Source organism: Lagopus muta, chromosome 4 (assembly GCF_023343835.1).
Source record: "Lagopus muta isolate bLagMut1 chromosome 4, bLagMut1 primary, whole genome shotgun sequence".
NCBI classification, from domain to species: Eukaryota; Metazoa; Chordata; class Aves; order Galliformes; family Phasianidae; genus Lagopus; species Lagopus muta.
Window position 1 is genome coordinate 17,758,516 of NC_064436.1, and position 23,750 is coordinate 17,782,265.

Here is a 23,750-nt window from a genome sequence, read left to right on the forward strand (position 1 = left end):
CAAAACATATGCCAAAGTTTGATCTAACTTGGACTTTCTAGTGATTTTTATCTGGAGTAGAATACCTGTGGAAGTTCTTATTTTATGCAGTTTGGCTTTATTCCATTCACAATTTAAGGCAAAATTTGAGTCAGTCTGCATATCAAAAAATAGATCTGCACACATGTATCCATCCAACAACCAAGCCAGTGAGTGCTGTATTCCTTTCATCTCTAAAATTTCCTGAAAACTTGATGTTAGTTCACCTTCTGTTTCATCTTATGTGCTCCCAAATGTACTTTCCGCCTTGTGCTCTCACCACAATTCCGTCCGAGTTACTAATGACCTCTGTTTAAATTTCAATCTGCAAATCCTTGCCAGTCCTTTTAGCAGTCTCAGATGTCACTAAGAGGCATCCTGCTGTGGTGACAGGCCGTTCTCCCATCCATGACTGTCTTTGCTTGCTCTACCTCTTAGTCCTCTCTTATTTTGGAGAATATTTGAGATCTGTTCAGTTTCTGTGGGCCATGCTATTCCTGAGACCATAGTATTTTCTATCTGTAATTCATCCCTGGGGATTCTCAAACCAAAGGAAGTCAGCTGGTAATTCCAAAACCTTGCAGTTCTGTCTTTCCTGTTTGAAACTGACCTCTTTGTATCTGAAATTAAACACGTGCTTTGCTCTAATGTCTTTCATGGGTGTCTCACTTTAGTTCAGTGTAAATAAATCCTATAGTAGCTAGCTTTATATCTTCCATCTGGTTTTACTTTCCGTTTTCTTTCTTGTGGCTTTTTCTTGCCCAGGTTTATATTCTTATGTCAGTCATTATCAGTTTATCTCTTGTCTTAATTTTTGTATACAAATGTGTGTAAGTTTTGCCAGTTTACCCTTCATAAGATACAATTTAGCCATACAACCTCCAGTTCTGGAATATAGCAATTTTTAGCAGATTTCTCTGAACTTTACACTGCGCTTAGTTCTGCTGAAAATGCTCCTGCATGCACACTCCCCAACCCTCCCATTCAAAACAAAAAAAAAAGAGGGTGTCTGTATTGCCTTTCAAGGCCCCTCACAGTCAGTTGGCACTCCACCTGTAGTTCTCATATTTCTGAACTGAAAAATAATTAGTGTAAGTTTCCAGTGCAAGAGCGCAACTCCTTTCTCTTTTAACCATATTTCTGCATTCTCCAAGGGAGAAGTTTTCCCTCCAGGCAGTCATCTTCTCTAAATGCCTTCATGTTCTCCTTTATTCTTGCACTAAGAAAAGTCTTGACAACTAGGTCTCTAGTGTACTATGACCACAGCCTATCCACTGAGCCACTCTGTTTTGTTGTTACTCTCTGCTCTTTCCCTTCATTTAGCTTACTTTATAACTGCCAAATAAGAAGAGACAGAATTAATGCTATAGCAATCTAAATACTATCATAGATATGATGTAACTGAGGAACTACTGTAACCCACAATAAACCAATTTCATGAACACACCCATTACCAGAGTGTATGGGAAGTGCTGAATCACTACCTGAACCTCTGATTGATCACCTGAGGTGAGCAATGAGTCAGCCCTGGGAGCACAGGTGAAGCCTGGCTCCACCTCTCCTAGACCTATTTAAGAGCTGACTACCAGTGGGGAGGGATTTCTTCTGGAGATCCCCTCCCCTGGACTTCCATAGCGAGCCCAGGATATGGGAAAGCATTCTATCTATTCTACTTTGGTATAATAACTGCTTAGTTAAGCTCTCTGGTATATTTCATAATTATAGTATCTGTACATTCATTGATTATGCACAGAGGAAGGGTATTTCTTAGAAAACAATCTGTCTTTGTCTGACTTTTGCACCTTTATCACAGAATTGTAGGAGCTGGAAGGGATGTCGAGAGATCATCTAGTCCAACCTCCCTTCCAAAGCAGGCTTCTTAGACCAGGTTGCACAGGTAGGTGTCCAGACAGGTTTTTAACATCTCCAGAGAAGTCTCAAAGAAAAGATATAGCCTAACTTCAAAAGATGAGCATAGGACCTAAAGTTTCTAACAGGTACAGTAATAAGAAGGGGGAGGAAAAATGTTTTGACTGAGCAAACAGTCCTTATTTTCTCATAGTGGTACAGCTTCTTTGTTGCCAGCTACATTTTTCTCTTCGATTATCTCACTTATATACGTAATTGCATTTCTGAGACATTTTAATAATCTTGAAGTTTTCTTCTTGCTCTCAGATGAGGCTTTGAAGACCAGGTTATTTAGGCATCCCACCCTGTTATATCCCTTCTTCTCTTTACTTTTTTCTTAAAACTTTGCTTCACTTAGGTCATCAAACTGTCATGGCTACAACAATGTTCCCACTGCATGTAACTTTGGGGGCCTAATTTAAGTGCCCAGCTTTCATTCCTAACTATTGTAGACAGACAATTTCCTTCTCTAGAGAAAGGCTGGGAGTGTCTAGGCTGGGAAGCTATTTTTCTTGGTGGCTTATTTTGTACAGTACCTATCACAATAAGATCATGTTTCGCAGCTGGAAAAGGCAATAAAAACAAAGAAAAAAACAAAGAAAAAGAATATAAGAAATGGTAAAATAATACCCCACGGAACTAATTTTGCTTGACTGTTGTAGACTACCATTCTGCAGAGAACTGAGATCAGACTTTTTCTGCTGTAAACAGAATAGCTGACAGTCCTCTGAGGGCTGGGCATGAGATGGGAGGGGTTCCCACATTTCATCCTGACGGCCAGACATCAAGTTCTTTTCACCTTAGGCTATTTCTGACCCTGTAGTCATCTTTTCACATGACAGACCAGAGGGGCGCCTTCATCTCCACTGACAAAGGTTTGTCAGTGGAGATCTCACTTGAGGTTTCTTTCGTTTAGAAGTGAACTAATTAGGATGATGCCAAGAAAGTAAATCCTGGAGCGCATCCTGTCCTGATGGTAGGTCAACTCTGTAGAAATGTTTCTATGTCCTATCTAAGCACTGTAATCCTGACCATCTGTATGGAAACTCCTGAGTCACGGCCTGAACCACTGATTGAGCACCTGTGGAAAAGACCCTGTCAACCATGGGAGCACAGGTGAAGGCAATTCAGCTGTGTGACTGGAAGGAGTGAAGCCTGGTTGCACCTCTAGACCCTGTTTAAGGGCTGACTGCCACTAGGGAAGAATCTTTTCTTGAGATCTCTCCTTGGTGAAGCTTTCCCCTACAAACCTGGAGTCTTCTGCTATGGGTGAGCAGTCTTCTTCCCTTTCTTTATACTACCTTTCTGTGGTGGTGCTGGTCCTTCTGTTATCATCCCTTTGTTGTAATACTTTTCCTATCATATTGAACTGTCTAATTGCTATACCACCATATATCAGAGATTCCAAATTTCTGACTAACTAAGCGATGTGGGTGTTGATTGCATCTGCACTGACAAGTAATTAATGGCAGAAATGCTAAGCCCTGTTCTGAAGTGGGGGTTTTTAGGGAGTGGGAAATTTTGGAAGGGAAAGGCGGGTAAGAAATCTGACAATTAGGAAATAATTTTAAAATAAGGTTTATTTGTGGTCTGTGGTTATGAAAGCAGGCCATGAGTATGTTAGAGTAATGAAATTTGATTACTAACGTTTTTCTTCTGCTGAAGTTCTCTCAGGTGGCCACACTGTGTTTAATGGGGGCACTTGGGAGAAAGAGTGACTTAAACAGAGACAGATGATGAAAGTATGCCTACTTTAGTTACCCCTAAGAAAGAAACTATAGTTGGGGTGTAACAGAGCAATGCTGTTGTCATACTCCATAAAAGTTTTCTGAGCGTTCCTTATGTGATGACTGTATTTACTATGTGATAGCAGAGGAGAGGCCTAAAAGAGAAACAGCTCTCATGGGTGCTGTTACAAACCATCTCATGAATGAAATATGGGCTTTGGTGAAGTGTGCGGAACAGGAGATGTCTTTGTAGATATATTTGTTATTTTCTCAATTAAAAGCAAAACAAGATGATGTTCTCATTTCTGTTTATCAGCTGCAAATCCTGAGAAGGCTTTGAGAGAGAAACCCTTTGGGGTAGAAATGTTCTAAGGGCCGTTTTGTTGGGGAGTCATTTTGGTGTTGTTGTTAGAGCAACTTTTATCTTGACATGGCTTCTGACGATAAAACATAAATACGATGCAGGTGATTTTTTTTTTTCTAGACTATAAACTTCTACCGTTTTTCCAACAGAAATTTACTTCTTGTGCTATTACTAAACCTGTACGCAATATTTTCCTAGAGTCTTCCGTTTATGACTTAGTGTTTCTAAAAAAAACCTGTGTGACCAAAAGTCATGGAGGAATAAGCAAGCTCTGCTGGGATGCTATTAGCACAGTGAACCTCAACTCGTGTGTCTACAACTTGTGTTGGGATTTTTGAGTAGCAGTATGTTATCTCAGGTTGTATTACTGCAGGGTGACTTTCAGCTCAGCTCTCGTGGCTTTGCCTCATTAGCATCTATTGTTTTTAGAAGCAGAATGTGCTGCTTGCATGTCATTCCTCTTTCGCAAGTGGTCATTGACTTGATATAGTGGGAATTGAGATGAATGTGACATTACAAGTCCTGTAATCCTTTAGGTCTATGAGATAGCTTTTTATTTAGCAAGAAAGACTCCTTATGGAAGTTACAAGTTCCTAAGAATAGACTTTCCTGGTTTTGCCCCTCAAATGTGTGCGCTTTCTGTGCAACCTTTGAGGAAGCAAAGTTTGGGCTAAGTAAAATATAGTTCTTGAGGACTTCTCTGGTGCTTAATCCAAAGGACTTCTTGTAGCCATTTTGCTGTGGGAAGGTGACAAAGATAATTGCAATTGGGCAATTTAACCAACTACCTATTTTCTTTTGTTTCCAGACCTAATTCTGTAGCCCTTTTTCAAAATAATCAGTGGAAAATATCCATTGAATATTACTGCTTCCAGAGGAAATAGAAATATGGATCGTATTTCTTTCCTTGCTGGTGCCTCCTTTACTCACTTATGCAAAACAAGAGACACTGCTTCTTGCTGCACTGTCTCTGGGTCTTGCCTCCCTCTCCACGGTAGAGTGGTGTGGCCATGCCCTTATCTGTTCTTTTGGAATCTTGTTATCCTAAGAGAGAAAAATCCTATAAAATGCCTGATAGAGCGGAGTAGTTGGGTGTCTGGAGGGCTCTCATGTAACTACAGGAGACACGAAAGGTCTCTTATTCTGCTCCTGTGAGCTCTTATTTCTCCATTTTATCTCCATTAACTTAGTGCTTCCCCTGTAGAGGTTCTGTAATATTTCCAGGTTTGTGGATGTGAGTAGTACCCACCATACCCAAGGGTGTGTGGGAACTACAGAGACTCCAGCAACTTCAACTCATTCATTTCTTTTGAATTTTCTTGACTTTGTTCCTTCCCTCTTGCTTTTCCTTTTTTTTTTTTTTTTTTCTGATTTTTGACTCCTTATTCTTTCTGTTTGGATTCCAGCTCTTACAACTCTTTCCCAGCTCTCAGAGCCTTTCTTCTTTTCCCCATCTCATCTCTCTGTATGCAGTCAGACATCGCCTTTGCTATCCCCATTCCCTCACGCTGTCTTGCTGTTTATCTCTGCAATGAGTTTTGAGATTTTCAGTTCACCATCCAACAAAGCTTTCCAAAATTCTGGCTGTCACTTTGAAGCCAGCTTCAGGCTCACAGTATGGTGGGCTGCACTGGGGACATATCACGCTCAGATCAGGGGAAATGTAGGCTCTGACTAATGATCAATAGATGGAGACAGGAGAGCACCCTTGCTTCAGGCGCAGAACTTGGTAATATATTCACTTTCTTGCTTAAATGTTTCCAGCTATCGTTTCTGTGTATTAACATATTTTAATGAAACCCAGATGCATTTTGATGCATTAGCAAATGCAAATGATGGGTTTGAATGCAAGGTTGTCTAAAGGATATGTGCAGCAGAGAGAAAACTATGAATAGAAGCAATGAGAATGAGATATATAAAGCACCACATTTCAGCTGTAAAGCATGTCTTGGACAATGAATCTACAAAGCAGAAATGGTGAGAGAAGTCTAAGAGGCAGCAGAGAGATGTTGGTTGATATTTGTGGAGCTGCTATAGCAATTGCTTATGAAAGAGCTTGACCTAGCAGATTTATATAATTTCTGTGAAATAATTTGTTACCAAACGAAAGCAAACAAAAAAAAATATATATTCCAGTGATCAGCTAATTGCAGAAAATACATTTGTAGCAAATTGCCTAAGACATTTAATAGTCCCTCATGAAATCAATCAGAACTTTTCAATTCTAATAGTCTTAGAGCTGTAATAGAAAAGCAAAAGAAGAGATCTCAAGGAGTTTCTGTAGCTTCTCTGATACCAATTGTTTAGAATAATACTCTTAGGTAAGTCAATACATTAATAAGCAAGTTTGTAGGTGATGAAACGCTAGTGAAATAGTAAGGATAGTGCAGGGAAATTAAACTGAAAGGCTCTAATAGCATACTTAGCAAAATCAGCCTTTTCTAGGAGCACCTTCCCTATGAGGAGGGACTGAGAGCTGAGGCTATTCAGCCTGGAGAAAGCTCTGGGGGGACCTTATAGCGGCCTTCCAGTACCTGAAGGGGGCCTACAGGAAGGCTGGGGTGGGACTTTTTAGAAGGGCAGGTAGAGACGGAATAAAGAGAAAGTATTCCAATTATTTTAGATTTAGGCTAGAAATCAGGAAGAAATGCTTTGTTGTGACAGTGGTGAGACACAGGAACAGGTTGCCCAGGGATGCTGTGGATGCCCTTCCCTGGAAGCATTCAAGGCCAGGCTGGATGGAGCTTTGAGCAACTTGGTCTATGTGCCTGTCTGTAGCAGGGGGTTTGGAAGTAGATCATGTAAAATGTCCCTTCCAACCCAAACCATTCTATGATTCCAGTCTCTATTGTATGTAAGAATCAAGTGTCTAACTACTGGAAGCTTTAAATAAATCAGACTGATCTTAAAGACATCCTAATCTAAAAAAAAAAAAAAAAAAAAAAAGGAGGAAGGTTTAAGATACCTTCTTGTGAAATACTTTGTAGAAAGGTCTTAATTTTTTCAAGTATAAAACAGGAATTCAACATTTTATCTGAGTATTCCCCAAAATGGTGCCCATGTTTACAAACTCCAGGTCTGTGTTTCTAAATAACTGCGTGCATTTAAGCACAATTACAGGTTGTAGAGCCAGAGTGATCTCTAAGGACCAGTCTTAAAACATCTGGTCTGGGAGAGTATGAAAGCTATGCAAACTCTGCTTCTGGTTGCTCTCTAACAGTGTCTTAAATTATCAAATTAGAGAGAGCTGCAATTCTTCTAGTAGAGTTCCATTTTATAGGAATGTATCAATTTCCTGTAAGGAAAATAAAAGTTTGTTTTCCGCTTAAGTGTGGAGAGAAGACATTTCAGATTTAAGGGTTCAGACTGAGTGAATGTTGCACGGTGTCCTACCAGAGTGGATTGCCAACCATGCGATTAGCTTCTATGTGTTTAAATCATACTTGTGAAAATAACATTTGGTGTTTGGGTGGCAGGGGGTTGTTTCTCTAAAGGACTGCAGGAGCACGTGGTCTGCAGCAGCGAGGCTGTCAGGCTGCATTGAGCCTCTGGGCTGGGACATGAGCAGTGGCTCCTGTGGGTTTTGTTGCTCTCCAGCCTTATTCCATATGCCTCATCTGGGGTGATGTGAAATGCAAACACACCACTTCAGCTCCCGGTAAATATTTCAGGGAGTTTCAAATCACATCCAGCAGAGCCAAATCTTTCACGCAGTTTTCCTTTCCAACATCTGGGCTCTGACATCTGCAGGGGCTCTGAAAACGTTCTGAAGAAAACTGGGACTCTGTGTGAATACCGGGTCAGCAGTGGGTGGGGCTGGGAGTGACCCAGAAGGATGTTACTGCTGATGCCTGTCCTGCCATCGTCTATCTGAGCTCCTTTGGGAGTGTGCGGAGGGGCTCTTACAGCATCCACAGTACTTCCAGCTCTTCAGGTTGTACCTGGCTAGAGTCACCAATACAGCAGCACTGGTGGAGGGGCAGAGGATCAAATAGGTGAGAGAGAGAGAAAACCAGATCCCTCAGACCTTCAAGATGAGCATGTCAGTATGATGAGACAGGCAATAACAAAAGCAAATGGAAAAAGACTTTTTATTCTCCGATGTTAGCCTGGCACCATTCATAAGCAACAAAATCCTTAGAAAACCAGTGTGTTTCTTTTCTGTACCCTATATTAAGGTGCCTCCTGCTGCTGTCTCTGTCTGACCTGATTCAAGCAGCTGAGGAGTCATTTCTTTTTTGAGTGGTTTTTGGGGGAAGTAAGTGTAGATGGAGTGAACTTTTCTGCCAGCAGGTTAAAAATTTAGAAGTAACAGTATGGCATCGAGGAACGTATCCTAGATTTGTAAACTGGCTGTCTGAAACTGAAAATGAAGCTAGGAATCTTCCATTAAATTAGCAGAATCTTTCTTTGGACTAAAGAGTGATGATATTTTTTTCCACTGTTTTTACTATTTTTTTTTCCTCTCCAGTTAAATTGCCAGCAGGCAATTCTGTATTTGAGTTAGGTGGCAGTTGTCTGGTTTGAACATGTGATTGGCAGCAATTCAGTGTCTTTTTAATAGCTAAGATAAGGGAGGAGAGGATTCAAGTGTTTTAAGAAGCCTTTTAACCAGGCTGTAATCACATTTCATTCTCCTATCGATTTGCATAAAATGCCCGATCCAAACAGACAGCATGACTCCTGTGCTGGGATCACGGTGGCAAGAAAGAGCTGTTTACCATTCCTGACTCCAAAGATCTCCTGCTGCACAGAGGCTGATTGGTGTTTGTGGCAGTTTGCGGAATTAGTAGTTAAAGCAGACCCCATTCCCTCCTGAATATAACACATGGAGGGATATAACTAACGGAATGGAGCATGTGGAAAATGCAGTGTGTCTGTTAAAAATAATAATAATAAAATATAACAACAATAATGGATTAGCAGCTGGTACTATACAAGTAAGTAAGTACCAAGGGGTTCTGGTTGGAGTACCAATCATGGAGAAACTCTAGTTGTTTTATCATTCTAAGCCCAGGATAGTATTCCCCTATAATAAGTTTCTAGCAAGAGATCTTAACTTGTGAGTAAACAAATCTAGGATGTGACACCTTGCCCCATCCCTGGACGTGCTCAAGACCAGGTTGAATAGGGCCTTGGGCAGCCTGATCTCGTGGGTGGCAACCCTGCCCACAGCAGATGGGCTGAAGCTGGCTGATATTTGAGGTCCTTTCCAACCCAAGCCATTTGGGATTCTTTCACCTTCTTAAGTCCTATCCCTAACCTTGATAAAAATTTCCTAGAAACATCAATCATCAAATATCAATCTTTACCCAGTTCTGGCTGCAGTTCATGGGTATTTCTTTGTATAAGAGATGGATGGCTGGGACAGCCTTCTTGTGCTTGATCCAAGGTACTGCAGCATGCTTTGGTCCAAATCAGACTGAATTTGTCACCTGTGTAAAACACTGAAAAAAAATAATCTGTGTCCAGCAGTATGAGGAGAGGGTGTAGGCCAGCTTCCTACACTGCAGGTAGTCAGAAGATGGTGACAGATTCAAATCAGAAAACCTATAAATTCTGTTTCATGCATGCCAGCAGTCCCAATTTTGTACGCATTGAGGAGAATGCTGAGCTGGGCTTCTCAATGGGTGCTGGTACCCGACCACCATTTTCAAGGGACTTCATTCAGTAGAGCAGAGACAGGCAGCTAGTGCTTGTTCTAATAGTGGAATTTGCCATGAAAAAAAAAAAAAAACATGTTTATGAGCCACAGTTTTTTAACAATCAAAATTTTGGCTTCAGGTGTTAAAATTTTGCTGAAGTGCTGCCTTTACATGCAAATTATTATGTAAATCTCTCTTGGAGACCCAAATATTGCTAAGGAAAATGTTTAAATGTTGCAGTTCATAGCAGAGTCAGGAAAAATACTGTTGGTGCACATTAAGCAAGTAACAATAAAGGCAGGAATAATTTCTCACACAAGGAGATGTGAGCATAAGTAAATGAATGTCTGCAAAATGCTTTTAGTCCTTTAGATGATGCTATTATTAAAATGAGTGTCTGGGCTTATGCTATAGTTGTGCTAAAAGCTAAATGAAGGAGATGGTTTTCTTTAAACAGCATCTTATTCTTGATTAGCTTGAATATTAAATGCTTTTGAATGTAATGAAGTGAGCAGCAGATGGAAAACAGAGCAGGGAAACAAAAATTGAATATGATATGAGATCATGGAAGGGAATCAAAGTAGACATACATGAAATTAATTCAAAAGAGCTCATACTGAAATTCTGGCTGAAGTAATATATAGCACTTATTTGGGAATGACAGAAGTTGAAGAAAATACTCAAGGTGGTATTATTTTCTTTCCAGAGATGCCAATTATAATCTCAATTTAGAGAACTGTACGTTTGAATATGCCTGCATTCTTTGGTTTAGAGAGTATCCCTGCTTTATCAGATTAGATTGCATTTCTGCAAAAGGAAGTAGACTCAGTAGTAAACCACAGCTCTGTATTTGCATCTACCAATTCGAAAGCTGATTTGACTATTCCAGTCTTGGTCAGCTAAATAATGTAAAGGGGAAACCTTGACAGACCAAGAGTTATTTTACTATTTTGGGACATCAGATCCATTCCTAGTCAAATGGAGGAAAAAAATATATTTTTTTGAACTTTATTCTGAAAATAAACCCACTCTAAAAATAAAACTCCAGTGGAGTTTTCTACATCCTGGAGTGTATTATATGTTTTTTGATAAATACAGTGTCAAATTCTATTGTATCTTTCCATGATTTATTCTGCAGACATCCAAAAACACTTTCAGCATTTTGGGTATTATTACTCAATAAAATCTATAAGCTGTGAGGTGTTTCTAACACCCTGTGACAAGTTTTATGTACATTGTGTGATTGTGGTTCTGATTTAATCTGTGTCATATGATACTCATTCTGCTGCTTTTTTATTTTTATTATGCTCTTGTTGTATTTTATGTCTCTGCAGGTCTGTTTTATTTCTCAGTTCATTCAGCTAGAATGTCGTTAGGCCTATTCCAGTCTGATCGTTTAGCCCATGTAGATACAAAGTCCACTGAACTACTCATTCAGAATCTTCCAAACACGGATGCCTGTTCTGGGTCTTAGATTTCTACTGAACCTGCACGTTTGAGCTCTAAATATTTTGAAAAATGACTAAGAATAACTGTAACTTAGAAGTCAAAAGAGATGAGGGAAATATTGTTTTTATCATCTTCAGGTACCCTAAAATATTATCTTCCTATGTGTCGTCCATTGAGAGGATGTGTTTCCATAGTGCTATATTCTCTCTGCTTTCTTGTATCCATCTTGTGAACTGAACTTTTTCATAACGCAACGTGAATGAGACAGCAACCAAATGCTACACTGGATTTGATGTAGAAGTCCATCAGTAGGAAATATGCCTTCCATTCGTGTCGGAAGGGATCATATTTTCAGAACAACAACCCATATGTGTGCAATTGCATTGCATATGATGTTAATGTAACCGAACGGAGAAAGGACATATATCTGTGCACAAATACTGCTCAGCTGTTTGTCTGGGTATGTGTGCAGACCCTGCCATTCCCCAGTACACTGTAGCTGTGTCCATAGATGCACACACAGCTGCTTCTCCAGAAAATTTGGGCAAGAATTCAGCGCCAATTTTTGAGAAGCTGTGTACCACCCTGTAATATTTCACTCAAAAGTGAAGATGAATATTTTTGCTTTATATTTAGAAATTAGTACCAAAGGAAAGAAAAGTATGCCAATACAGTAGACCTGGTCAAGAAACTATCTAATGCACTTAAGAAAGATACATAGCAGTGACCAAGATTAGCTGAGCGCTTTGCTCTCCGTGCTAGACATGCAGAACCCTGATTCGCAACAATAGTCAGCCTGCATATACCAAAGAAATCTCATCTTATGTTCCTAATTCTACATGAAGTGCTTCTTTATTCTAAGAGGGCAAATCACCTTGTTCCATTGTATCATAGCAATTTAAATTGACAATTCCTGTACCATCAGTTTTTTCATTCCTTTAATATTTTCAGTGCACCTATTTCATTGATTGAAGATGCTTTTTTTTTTTTTTTTTTTTTTTTTTACTGCAGTAGGAAAAACTATTAGGACTTAACCCAATGGTATTGGATATTTTTAAAAGCACACTAAGGGCACACAGTATACATATCAAGCTCAAATGAAGAAAACAAGTAAGACTGGTTGACTAATTGCATTACATTTAATGTAATTCCTCTCGTTTGTGATCTGATAAGATTTCAGAACAGATTGTGTCTGAGTTTGAGTTTGCAAGGTTCAGGTGCAATGTAAGCTCTCGTCATCATGGCAACTAGATCTTCCTACGCAAAATCTAGAGTGAAGCAGGAAAAACAATTACTTATTATATTACTTGATCTTATTTATACGTTTATATTTTTTTAAAGATGCCTGCAAACAAAGATCAAGTGAACTAGAGCTGTCATTTTTGTTTGTTTTGCGCTGGAATATTACAATAACTGAAATTGCAAGATTTTTTTTTTTTTACAAAACATCATTATTCATGCATCCAGAAGCTCTAGAATTGCCAACATCCCCTTGTAGGATATTTTCTTGCTAAACTTATAAGTTTTGATCAAAATGTTTTCTCCTTTTGAAATGTTACTTCATTGCAACGAAAATAAGGCAGTTTGGGATCAAGCTTTTCAAACAAGCAAGTCCCCACTGGAGCATATTTTATTTTCCATCTGAAATTTTCAGATATTTCCCTGTAACTCTGAATCTTGGAAATTCTTGTGGAAAAACAAACAAACAAAAAAAACCCCTGTTTTCTGTCCAGCTCCATTTATCATTTTCGTCATTGCTTAACTTACCTCTCTGAGTTTGTGCCAGGTGTACTGCCCAGGAATTTTTGTTGATTGCGCTTTCAGGACAGTGAAGGGATTAGAAATCATTCTTTAAAAATATCTGTCCTGAATAAATTATCCAGTAGAGTAAGGGAATTAGTGATTTTTTTTATTATTATTTTTTTTTTCGGTTCTGTCAGAGGTAAGTTCTTATTTGGTCTCTCACCACCTATCATGTATGGGCAGGTCAGGATGAATTAGAGACAGATACAATAGGAGTCTGTGTCTTGCACTTTGTGCGCAGTGTTGTAGCCTTGGATAAGAAGAGGTGACTGCTCAGAGATGAGCAAAGTTGCATATACTTTCAGGAACAGGCTGTAAGCGTTTTGATGCTGCACTGCTAGTCCTCCTGCAACTTCTGCTGCTGCCTGTGGGCCCTGGTATGCAAAAGAAAATGAAAACTTTAGCCTAGATTTGACTAATTTTCTTTCCTCTTGGTTCAGAGTGTCTTTTGTGAGGACTAAAATGCACTCGGAGAGATTCTCTAAAGAGCTGACAAGCCTGTGTTGGCACAGTGGGCTGGCATCAGGAAACCTTATCAAAAAGCGAAGGCTAAGATGGTTTAGAAAACAAGATAGGTAGGAGATTACCTTGTGTGACTCAAGGACTGTCTCAAATCCGACTATCACTCTGAATATGGGAGAGCTCTTGTTCAAGTAATGCAAAAACCTAAAGATTACGTCAGATTCTTTAAAGTAAGTTTCTAAAAAGAAACTTTTTTCCTCAAGTAAGCTTTCACTTCAGGATTTTTCAGTAATATAGGTGGTTTTGCAAAGAACTTTATTGTGCTTGAAGTACTTTTTCAGCTAAGAATGGTGTTGATGAGTAATTTCTTTTGTGTTTTTTTTTACTTTGTGGTTGGCATTGAATAAGTATTTCTTTGGATAAGAAATCATGTCTAAGAATTGCAGTTATATGGATTCTGCTTCCATTCTAAAGCATAGCAGAACCAAGTGTGGGACAAAAGCTAGCATTGTACAGGACTGAATTAATTTGAAGAGGGATGCTGTTTCTCTAAATTCATCTATGCCTGGCTTTTTTTCTTATACTCTAACCTACAGAATTTTACTTTTTTGCCTAAATGAAGAGGTTTAAAATGTGGGAGTGTACACAAATAAGTGTTCTTTCACTGTAGATTAGCTGCCCCAAAAATATGAATACATCAAGAAGTCACCTTAGTAAGCTTGTCTCATTAATGAGACTGCCACGTGGTTTCCACAGGTCTAAGTATTTGAGGTACCTGAAATGGTTTTGTTGCAGTTCTGCATATGACCTTGTTGTGCAATGGAAAGCGCAGCAGTAACGGTGGAGTAGCAAGATCCTAAGCTGCAGCAAGTGAGGATTTGCTCAAATGCAAATGCTGTGAGCAAAGAAATAAGGGAAAACAAACTACTTCAGAAGGCCTCAGGTATGCAGGGATCTCCAGCAAGAAACCCCGTGTGGGAAGGGGTGGATCCTGGCTCCACTACTGCATGCACCTGGGCACCCCTTGGCTGGCCCTGCCTTCCCACCAGGTACTTAACTGCCTGACTTAGCATTTCTGCTACAGAACTTCAGTGGTGATACACTTAAAATAGTCTCCAGTAATACTCATAGCACTGATTTGTCATGAAGTAAATGAGAAGGTGATAACAAAAGAAATAGGTTCCTTACTTCTGAAAGGCCTGTCTGGCTGGTTCTTTATTTTCTGTGTTTTTTCCCTGTTTCCCTTCCATCTGAAATTACCAGCAGCTGTAATGATCCTGTGGTTCAGCTTCATGTCAATGACCAGTGTGACCAGATGCCTTTCTAGTGCTCTGCTGTGATTACCTGGGCAAGATTTGACTCCATTCTCCCACTGCACTCAGAAACTGTACCTTTGCCCTCCACTCTGTTTTGCTCCAGTTATTAACTTTCAGGTGCAGGGGCAAAAGGTGACTGCATTAAGCACGGGAAAAGCTGTCTAACACAAAGGCTCCCCTCTCATCACAGCACTCTCATGCCTCAGTAATTCTTCCAACTCCAGATCAGTTATTCTAGGTCTAACAAAAGTACGTGCGATTGTGAGGCTTTTCTCGAGTAGTTGGTGGCAGCTTGCATGAAAGGAATCAATGCTTCTCTTGATGAACTTTTATCTGGAGCAAATAGCTGTGCCATTGAAACTGAGATGCCAATGTAATAAAAGATAAATTCATGCAGAAGAGGAGATGAGGTTGGGATTTCTAACCTCTTCTTTCTTCCCTGAGGTTCCCCAGAGGTTCATTTCCTGCTGCTGTTCACTCCTGGCTGCTAAACTCTATAATTCTTTTAGAAATGATTCGGCACTTTCCTGTTTGATGAAGTACAAAGAATAATTTTCAGTGTTTGTCAAAATGTGGTCACTGAATTTAAACATCTTTCTATGGAGCCTGCAAAATGACATCTCAAGGGTTTTTTTAAAATTATTGTTATTTAATTAGTTTTATATATAGATGAAATTTTATTCTGTGCTCTCCTATCGCTGTGGGAATACAAAGCCATCCTGTAACCACAGAGCTAACAGGTTTGTTTTATTTCTCTCTGACTGCATGACTGCATTGTACTCAGATTATGTAGGTCAGCCACAGATGCTGTACTACGAGAGACTATGGGACGAGAAGCTCCAACACTGTAATTAAGAACTATGGATGGTTTAATCTGAAGAGGATTCTAAATTAGTGGATTTAGTCTTGTATAAAATTGTGATATGAGATTTTATTTCTCTGGGATCTGGGAGAGATTATCCAGATTTGTTTCCTTTGTGATCTATAAGACTTGAAATCTTTGCTCCTGAAGGAAAACAAAATAGCAAACTGGAATTTCTCTGAAGGCAAAAGATTTGTCCTTTGCTTCAGCCTAATAGACAGCAATTTGATTGGCCTCTTGCAGGAGGATTATGGAGATCAAAGTGTCTCCATTCCCCTCTGTTTTAAAAACCTTCATTGTGGATGCCATCGAGCTATTTGGCAATATCTGGCAGCACAGAAATATAAGCTCCTACCACAAATTTTATCTTTGCCTTTTCCAATTTCAGAGTGCAATATCCACATTATGTATATTAGGTCTCACTCATACATTTGCAAATGTTCTTTTGCTTTTGTTCCCTTTTCTTCGCTCATCTAATAAGAGGCTTCACAAAGATGCTTTGTACAATGAAGCACAGCCCTCTGCAGTCTGCAGCTACCACTTACATAAAGGAACATGTAAAAATTGTCAGAAAATATATTATTTATATATGCCAATGTCTCAAGTCCACATAGCTTGATAGCTTGATAGCTATAGGCATAGGACGAGCAGCATCTGGTGTTGTGGTTCCCCTGTGTAGTGGAATGGTCAACAGAAGAGAACAGAAAGAGAACACAGAGAGAGTGCTGCTCACAGAGTGGGTGATGAATCAGTGTCCTTGATTGTTATTAGGTTAGAGCTGGAGCTGCTGCTATGCAGGTGAGAAATCTGCATGTTCATGCATTCTTGGCTGAAGGGCACCTAACAACTTTATAGGCAGAGAATAGTGCACGGAGAGGAAAGATATGCCTTAGGTGCCTGCCTTACAATGGAGCTGCACGGGAGTAGCATCACTGCTTTGTAGGAACAGCGTACTCAGAAAATGGGCCCAATCAGCATTGTCCTATCGCTTTCTGGCAATACAGTTTTAATAAGTTGAATCTTAAGATTTCTCAGGCTTCAATTTTTTCTTTTTATAGAAAGTAACACATTTTAAGTATAATGAAATATTTAAGAGATCGATATGAAAAATAAGTGCCAATTCTGTTTGTCTTTCTCTTTCTTTTATATTTTTTTACCTTTGTGAGAATTTCTTCTCTCTTATTTAATTTAAAGGGGATTTGAAAATGTAGAAGAGAGATTACTGAAGAATTTAAGTCTGAAAAATTGCAGTCATTGGTTGCTGTTTAATAAAAAATTATTTTTCCTGAAATTTACAATGCTGGCGTAGTACACAGATATGTTATTCAGCCTACTCTGCATGAAAAGGTTAGCTGTGAGAAGAAATACTACCCACATCAGCGTTGGTATAAAATATGTGGATATGCAACAGCATAATGGCTTTAAATGCTTGTGTAACTCAACTGGTTCTTGGTGGAATCATCAAGGATAAATTTCTGCTAATATCTACAGGCAGGACTTCAAATAAAAACATTGTAAATGTGCAGTGATGGAACATAGAAATGGAACAGTCTTAGATAAATAATTTTGCCATCTACGTGCTGATGGCTCCTATTCTTTGTAACAGTTCTCTCTCCAGTAACTCCCTTGAAATTGCTCACAAAGCTAGAAGTGAAGTCAAGCATTTTGCCTGGTCCATCCATCCAACCTTCCAGGCTTTGGTTAATGACCAGCTCAGTGCATGAGTTCAAAATACCTTTATGAACAATTTTCTTATTTTTGTTTCTATTGCAATAGTCAACAGATATTCCAAAATCTTTTGAGCCCAAGCCATGCTGACAGGCATATTGCTATGGGAAGGGCAATGTTGGTTTTCCGTGTACTAGCAGGCTGCAAGGCTTGGGCTGCTGTTGAACGGGAATATGCCACCCATATACAAATGCCTCCATGGCTACCCTGCACTAGGGAATCGTGTGAGCTGCATTCAGATTTGCCACCATCCTAAAATGTCTTTATCTTAATTCAAAACAACAACATAATGATGTGGAAATGAAGAACAAGGGATGGAGATCTCCACCCATTACAAAACGCTATTTCTTCTTTTGTCTAGCCCCCATAATTGGCTGACTGTAAGCTCCTTAATTTTTATTTTTTTCCATTATGCAGAGCTGGAACTTTTGCTATTCATTTTGAGGGCAGAAGTGGAGCATGGCTATTGCAAAGCTAAAAAAAATTGTGCTTTTCCTGAACATCAGGAGGGAAGTACATAAAAGTCAATATAATTGACTTTTTGTTCTGAAGTTCCCTTCTCCTTAAGCATTGTGGCTTTTTTCTATAGCTACCCATTCTCTGTAGGTGCAAATCTGAAAACTATCAAGATGTGCTTTACTCCAGCAAAACTTTATTCTTAGATCTTTGGTTTGAATTTTGAGCAGTCCTGTGTGAAGCCAGGATTGTAGTCAGTGGTCCTTCTGGGTCCTTTCTACTTCCGGATATTCTATTATTCTATGATCTTACACTAAAACAAGTCTGAATCTATGTGAAATATCCATGGACAGACAGTTGATCTGTGAATCTCCAGAAATATATGTTAAAAATGGAATTAAATTCCTCCTGAGCTGATCATCCTGATTCTTAGCAAGACAAGATTTTATTCTCATACCAAAAAATGCGATTTGGAGGGAGTTCAAAAGTAGTGTTACTGGTAATGGGAGGACTGAAATAATAGATTTGCAAGAGAAGATGAAAGAAAGCTCTATTAGTATCATTCAGCTGAACTAAGTAACAGAAAAGCTGATTGATAATTGAAAATTGTCAGCTTCAAAATTGAGTATTTTGAATTATACAAGGAAAAATAACTCAGAATGACCAAAAAATGTTATTAAAAAAAAATAAATAGTAAAACTAAATGTATGGAATAGCAGTAAAATCTGTTAGCCTAAGGGACAGTTACGTAAAGAGAGCAATTGTAAGCACAACAATTTCAACTTAGATTTACTCCCTGGGTTTGAATTCCGTAGATTTGTAAATGAATAGGACAGAAATTCTAGGAGTGTATTTTACTGCATGAAGCAATCGTGTGTTGAAGGTTGATGATTGGGATGATGCCATCTGGCCCTTCAATCTCCCTTTCCTGCCTCCTGCGCATTAACCAAGACTCACTGTGATCTTATCAGTGAGAAATAAAGTCTTTGCAGGACCCTGAACAGCGATATTATTAGATCCGCTCTAAGGATATTATATACACCACTTCATCACAGGTATTATTGACAGTAAGTGCTTTTACCACTTTTATATATTCTCACTGTGAGTTGTTTTACAGAAAGGCATCCAAATCAAGAGAATTTTTCGTGACCACCTGAGCAGTTTCTTTATAAGTTTCTTTATAAGCATGAATTCACTGCCACAGGGTATTAAAAGGGTGAGGTAGGACCAAAGCGTGATCTAACATAGCCTTCAAAAAAGAGCCCCAAATGTTACTTCCTTTATGTAAAACCACTTGTCTACTTGAACCCCTCTTTTATTTCTTTCTTTTTTGTGTGTGTTGTTTTTGTTGGAAAGTTCATCTGATCCTTTTTAGGATCTATTTCCGCCATTCTGATCCTCTCTGCTCTTGCCTCCTCCTCTCCTCTCTTGCTGCCTGCTCACCATGATTCTTTGGCCTTCTGGGCCAAGTAATTATCCTTTCTAATACTCCCCAAAAGCACTTTTTTTCTCAGTCACTCTATTTCTTAGCTAAATAGTGTGTTTAGGAAGAATAAGTACAGAGTAAATACATTGGCACAAAATTGAGCTAGTAGACGCTTTGTAAATTGTGATGCCTCAAGGATAAGAATGCAAGTTGTATTGTTAACAGTGAGTTCATTTGTATCCTTTATTCCCTGGCTATTTAGATAGACTTAGACTTAAACCTCTATTGAGAGACAAAAAAGCATTTTTGACCATTTTCAGAGCATGCAAATAAAAAGTGTTCTGTCCTGCATTCATGTATGTATATGCATTTTGAAAATAATTCTTAACATCCTGCCAATCATTCAGAGCCCACAGATAATACAGCTTCCTTTCTGCTCTGGTATTTACATGTGTACCCCCACTACCATGTCTACAAATGCAAAAAGGAAGTGTTCCCTTCCCAGGCCTGCAGTGTCTAATTCAGATTGATTATGCATGAGAAGGAATGTGTCCCAAATGCAATAGTTTCTTGTGCACTACATCTTGTGAGCAAGCAGCCAGTTTGGCTTGCTTCAGTAACTTTTATGTGTAAACAGTCTTTAAAAACATAATCTACACTGTCAAAGCCTAATCTAAATGATGTACTGACACTGCTTATCTTGATATGCTGACTTGGTTTTGAATTCTCTTTGGATTGCTTGGCCCCAGATGGCCTTTTTGTATTTTGTTTACTTTTCACTTAGCTGTCACATATTTATTCCCATTAGATGTACAAAGTCAATGGGTTCACCCTAGTTTTACAGTGTAGCTGGCTAAGATAGCATGGGGAAAACACTGAGTGAAGCCAAGCAGACGGGCAGGAGGAAAGCAAAGTAATTCATCAGCTCTAATGTAGAGACCAGTGAAGCAGGAAACTGGTAAATGATCTGGAACAGGATATAGAGGAGTGGGCTTTTTAGAAAGAACTGTTTTGACTGGAAAGTGAAAATTTATTGAAATAGGGAAGGGTTTGTTTAGACAGCATGTCTGTTTTTGAAAGCTTTTTTCTGAATATGTTCTAAAATTTTGTATACGTTCCATATATTAGTTTTAAAAAAAAGATTTGTCTCAAACGTCGTGGTTATTAAAATATTATTCCAAAAGCTTAGGGAGATAAGGAGTTGTAAGTCATTCTGTTTAAGATAAATTCCAAACATGTTCTTGCTGTACAAAACTGTTTGGAGATATGTAAAATCCTTTGTGTTGGCTCTAGCTGTGAGGGGAGGAAAATAAAAACAGGAAAAAAAAACCTTATTGATGTTATCTTGCCCACAATCATGCACACAGTCCAAAAGACAAATGAGTGCTCATGCCATCTACAGCATCTTGAAACATGACTGAAATGCGCACCATCCTGAACTGTGCTCTTCCATCTGGATACCTACGAATACCCTCCCATACTTCACCCAGTGCAAATACCTGTCTTCCCTCTAAGTGGTTGTTTTAATGGTTCAAAGGAAAAACTCGATGCAAGATTTGGGGTGGAATGTGATGCTGATGGAGGAAGCCTGATGTTTCCTCTTGTTCCCTGAGCAAGGAAAGTAAAAGTTTCCTGCACGGTACTATTTCATTGATAGCATGTTGCTCTCTAATTGTGTTTCTTCCATTTTTGCTGAGCGGCTCAACCAAAGCACAACGTGGTACCAGTCTTGGTGCATTTTTTTGTTTTGACAACTGTTAGGTACTCAAATGTCAGTCTCTTTAAATGGCAGACTGTGCTGAAGCTGCCACCATTTTACCTGTGCGTTGGCCTCCCTTTGGACTTGACAGCCCATCATCTAAGATCTTGCTCTGTTTACTACAGGTGAAACATGGGAACTATGCCTTTGTATGGGATGCAGCAGTGCTGGAATATGTGGCTATCAATGATGGAGACTGCTCTTTTTACACGGTTGGGAACACTGTGGCGGACAGAGGATATGGAATTGCACTGCAGCATGGCAGCCCCTACCGAGATGTCTTCTCACAAAGGTAAGGGCTTAGAGGAGAAACAGGTCCTAAGAGAAGGTCTTTCTGAACTACTGACCTTTCTTTTAATTTAATTTTCTGTGACAGGAAAGGATTTTGTCTTCACAGCATAGACATTCCCTTTTTCAGAGATATAAGGTTGTTCACTTTCCTATAAACTTCCATAAATATACTTCATATTGCTTTTATTTGGGTTGCTCTTGTTTCTCTTGGAAAGCATTAATGAGATACGCTAAACTTCATCAGCTGGAAAATGAGAAAAGAGTTGATGCATTTGTGCAGATGAATTCTTCCTAATACAAAAGCCTTTTCTTAAGGAGAATAAGGTAAACTTGGGTGCTAATGGAAAACTGAAAGGGAAGAACAGATATATCTGATACTTCAGTGAAAAGACCTGCATTAGAACCCAGAAGCTTAGATGCTGATCTCAGTACTAATGTGTCTTTGGCTACAAAAAAGAGATCTCTATACATATTGTGTTGCTACTAGATTCCAAAATACTTAATTGTATGTATTGTGCCTTTGCAGTGTTTATGCTTCATTCCATTATTGCTTCCTGAATCGTAGAATGCTTTGGGTTCAAAAGGACCTTAAAGATAATCTATTTCCAACCTCCCTGCTACAGGCAGAGACACCTCCCATAGACCAGGTTACTCAAAGCCCCATCCTGCCTGGCCTTGACTGCTTCCAGGGGAAGGGGCATCTACAACCTCACTGGGAAACCTGTTCCAGTGTCTCACCACCCTCACGGTAAAGAATTTCCTGATTTCTAGTCTAAATCTACCCTCTTGCAGTTTAAAATACTTTTTCCTCATCCTGTCCCTACTTGCCCTTCTGAAAAGTCCCTCCCCAGCTTTCCTTGTTGGCCCCCTTCAGGTACTGGAAGGTCTCTATAAGGTCCCCCTAGAGTCTTTTGTTCTTCATGGTTAAAGAGCCCCCAACTCTCAGCCTGTCTTCATAGGGGAGGTGCTCCAGCTTTCTGATCACCTCTGTGGCCCTCCTCTGGACCTGCTCCCCCAGCTCCATGTCCTTCTTGTGTTGGTGGCTCCAGAACTGGATGCAGTATTAGGATATGTGTGAAATGTAGAAAATGACCAGACTTCTTTTAGAAAAATAATTTCTGTGCTCTAACTATTAGGAGAAGTTGTGAGCTAATCTCATGATCATTTTTCATTTTGGACCTATTCTTTTAACCCAGTTTATATTCGTTTGCACTAGATGTATGTAACAAAATTTTACAGTTGCTATGATGGAATTAGTATTGTTGGACCCCTGCGTCATGCTGATGTGATTCTGTCAAGCTCTTGCCTTTGCCTTCAGTCTGCCTTCCATAGAACAGGAAAAGGTAATCAATGTGTAACTGTATGAAGATTCAGGGAAATCAGTCTGCTCAAACACACTGCATGAACAGGGGAAGCTTAAATTCTTTAAATTCTGTTCTATTTTGGGAATGATTTGGCTGATTTTTTTTTTTTTTTTTTTTTTTTTGCTGATGTGGGAAGTCATATAATAGCAAATCACTAGATCAACAATAAGTTTAATTCAATGACATGTATTTGCTTTATGTATTATAATTAGCATTAGAGGCAATTATCTACTGAATATTTTAATATTCTGACCATGACCAGGCTGAGTCTATTAAATGTCTATTGTATTCAGCTTTTCCAGGCAAAACAAAGTTGCAAAATTTATTCTTGTAGTCTTCCAGCTGCTAGAGATCTCAGGTGCTAGTCAAGATGTTTAGTCATATTCTTCAGAGGACCCATCTTCAAATTTTCTGATTTACTGATAAATACAGTGGACTTGCCAACTAGCATGGCTTGGCTCATACCCAGACAGGTGAGGTTTCCTTGTCCTCCTCACCTTTGCTCTGCTAGTCAAGGTGGATATAACCAAACTGCCCCCTAGGTATGATTTCTGACATCGTTTCTAGAGTTACTGTAGGTCTCAGTACACTGGGGAAATGGTTGTTTCTGGTTCTGGTAAAAGATGATCTTCTGCACTGCAGTACTCAACACCTGGATAGACTGGCTTACAGTTTCTGATGCTTTTAGGAACTTCTGGATCATTAGTCTGTGCAGGCATGACGTTCTCAAGTATAACTTTATTTCATAACAAAATTTCACTGTATTATATTTTGGAGGTGTAGGAAAGCAGAAAGAGCAAAAAAAATTGCACATATATAGCTCTTTTTATCCAAGGATCTTTGAAGCAATATTTAAATATTACCATCTCTCCATGGAAACTAAATGCCATTTCCATTAAATTCTTACGAAATGTACGACATAAGGGGACATAAATGAATTCCCGAGGTTGGATGATTTTTCCTGGTGGAATTGGGGATCATAGGCACTCTGACTTCCTCATTTTCAGATTCCTGCTATAGTTCTGAGAGTTCAGGTGTTTGAAGAAAGTGATAATTTGTGAGATCTCTGGCCACCAGAGGGTCTGGACAGATATGCTAAACTTAAGACTGCTGAGAAAATAACTCATTGCATTATCAAGACTAATAGCTGAACAGAGAAACTGGAATTTGCT

At 39.2% G+C, this 23,750-nt stretch overlaps 1 protein-coding gene across 3 annotated transcripts in view; it reads left to right on the plus strand.

Moving 5' to 3' along the window:
- GRID2 (glutamate ionotropic receptor delta type subunit 2) overlaps positions 1–23,750 on the plus strand; it is a 693,845-nt gene that overhangs the window by 611,559 nt on the left and 58,536 nt on the right. For all 3 annotated transcript variants that reach the window (XR_007376242.1, XM_048941590.1, XM_048941591.1), the window contains one exon: positions 21,049–21,215. Coding sequence is in view for 2 of the 3 variants with exons in the window: in XM_048941590.1 (XP_048797547.1) it covers positions 21,049–21,215 (167 nt within the window). In the remaining variant the exon portion in view is untranslated. The remainder of the gene's footprint in view (positions 1–21,048; positions 21,216–23,750) is intronic.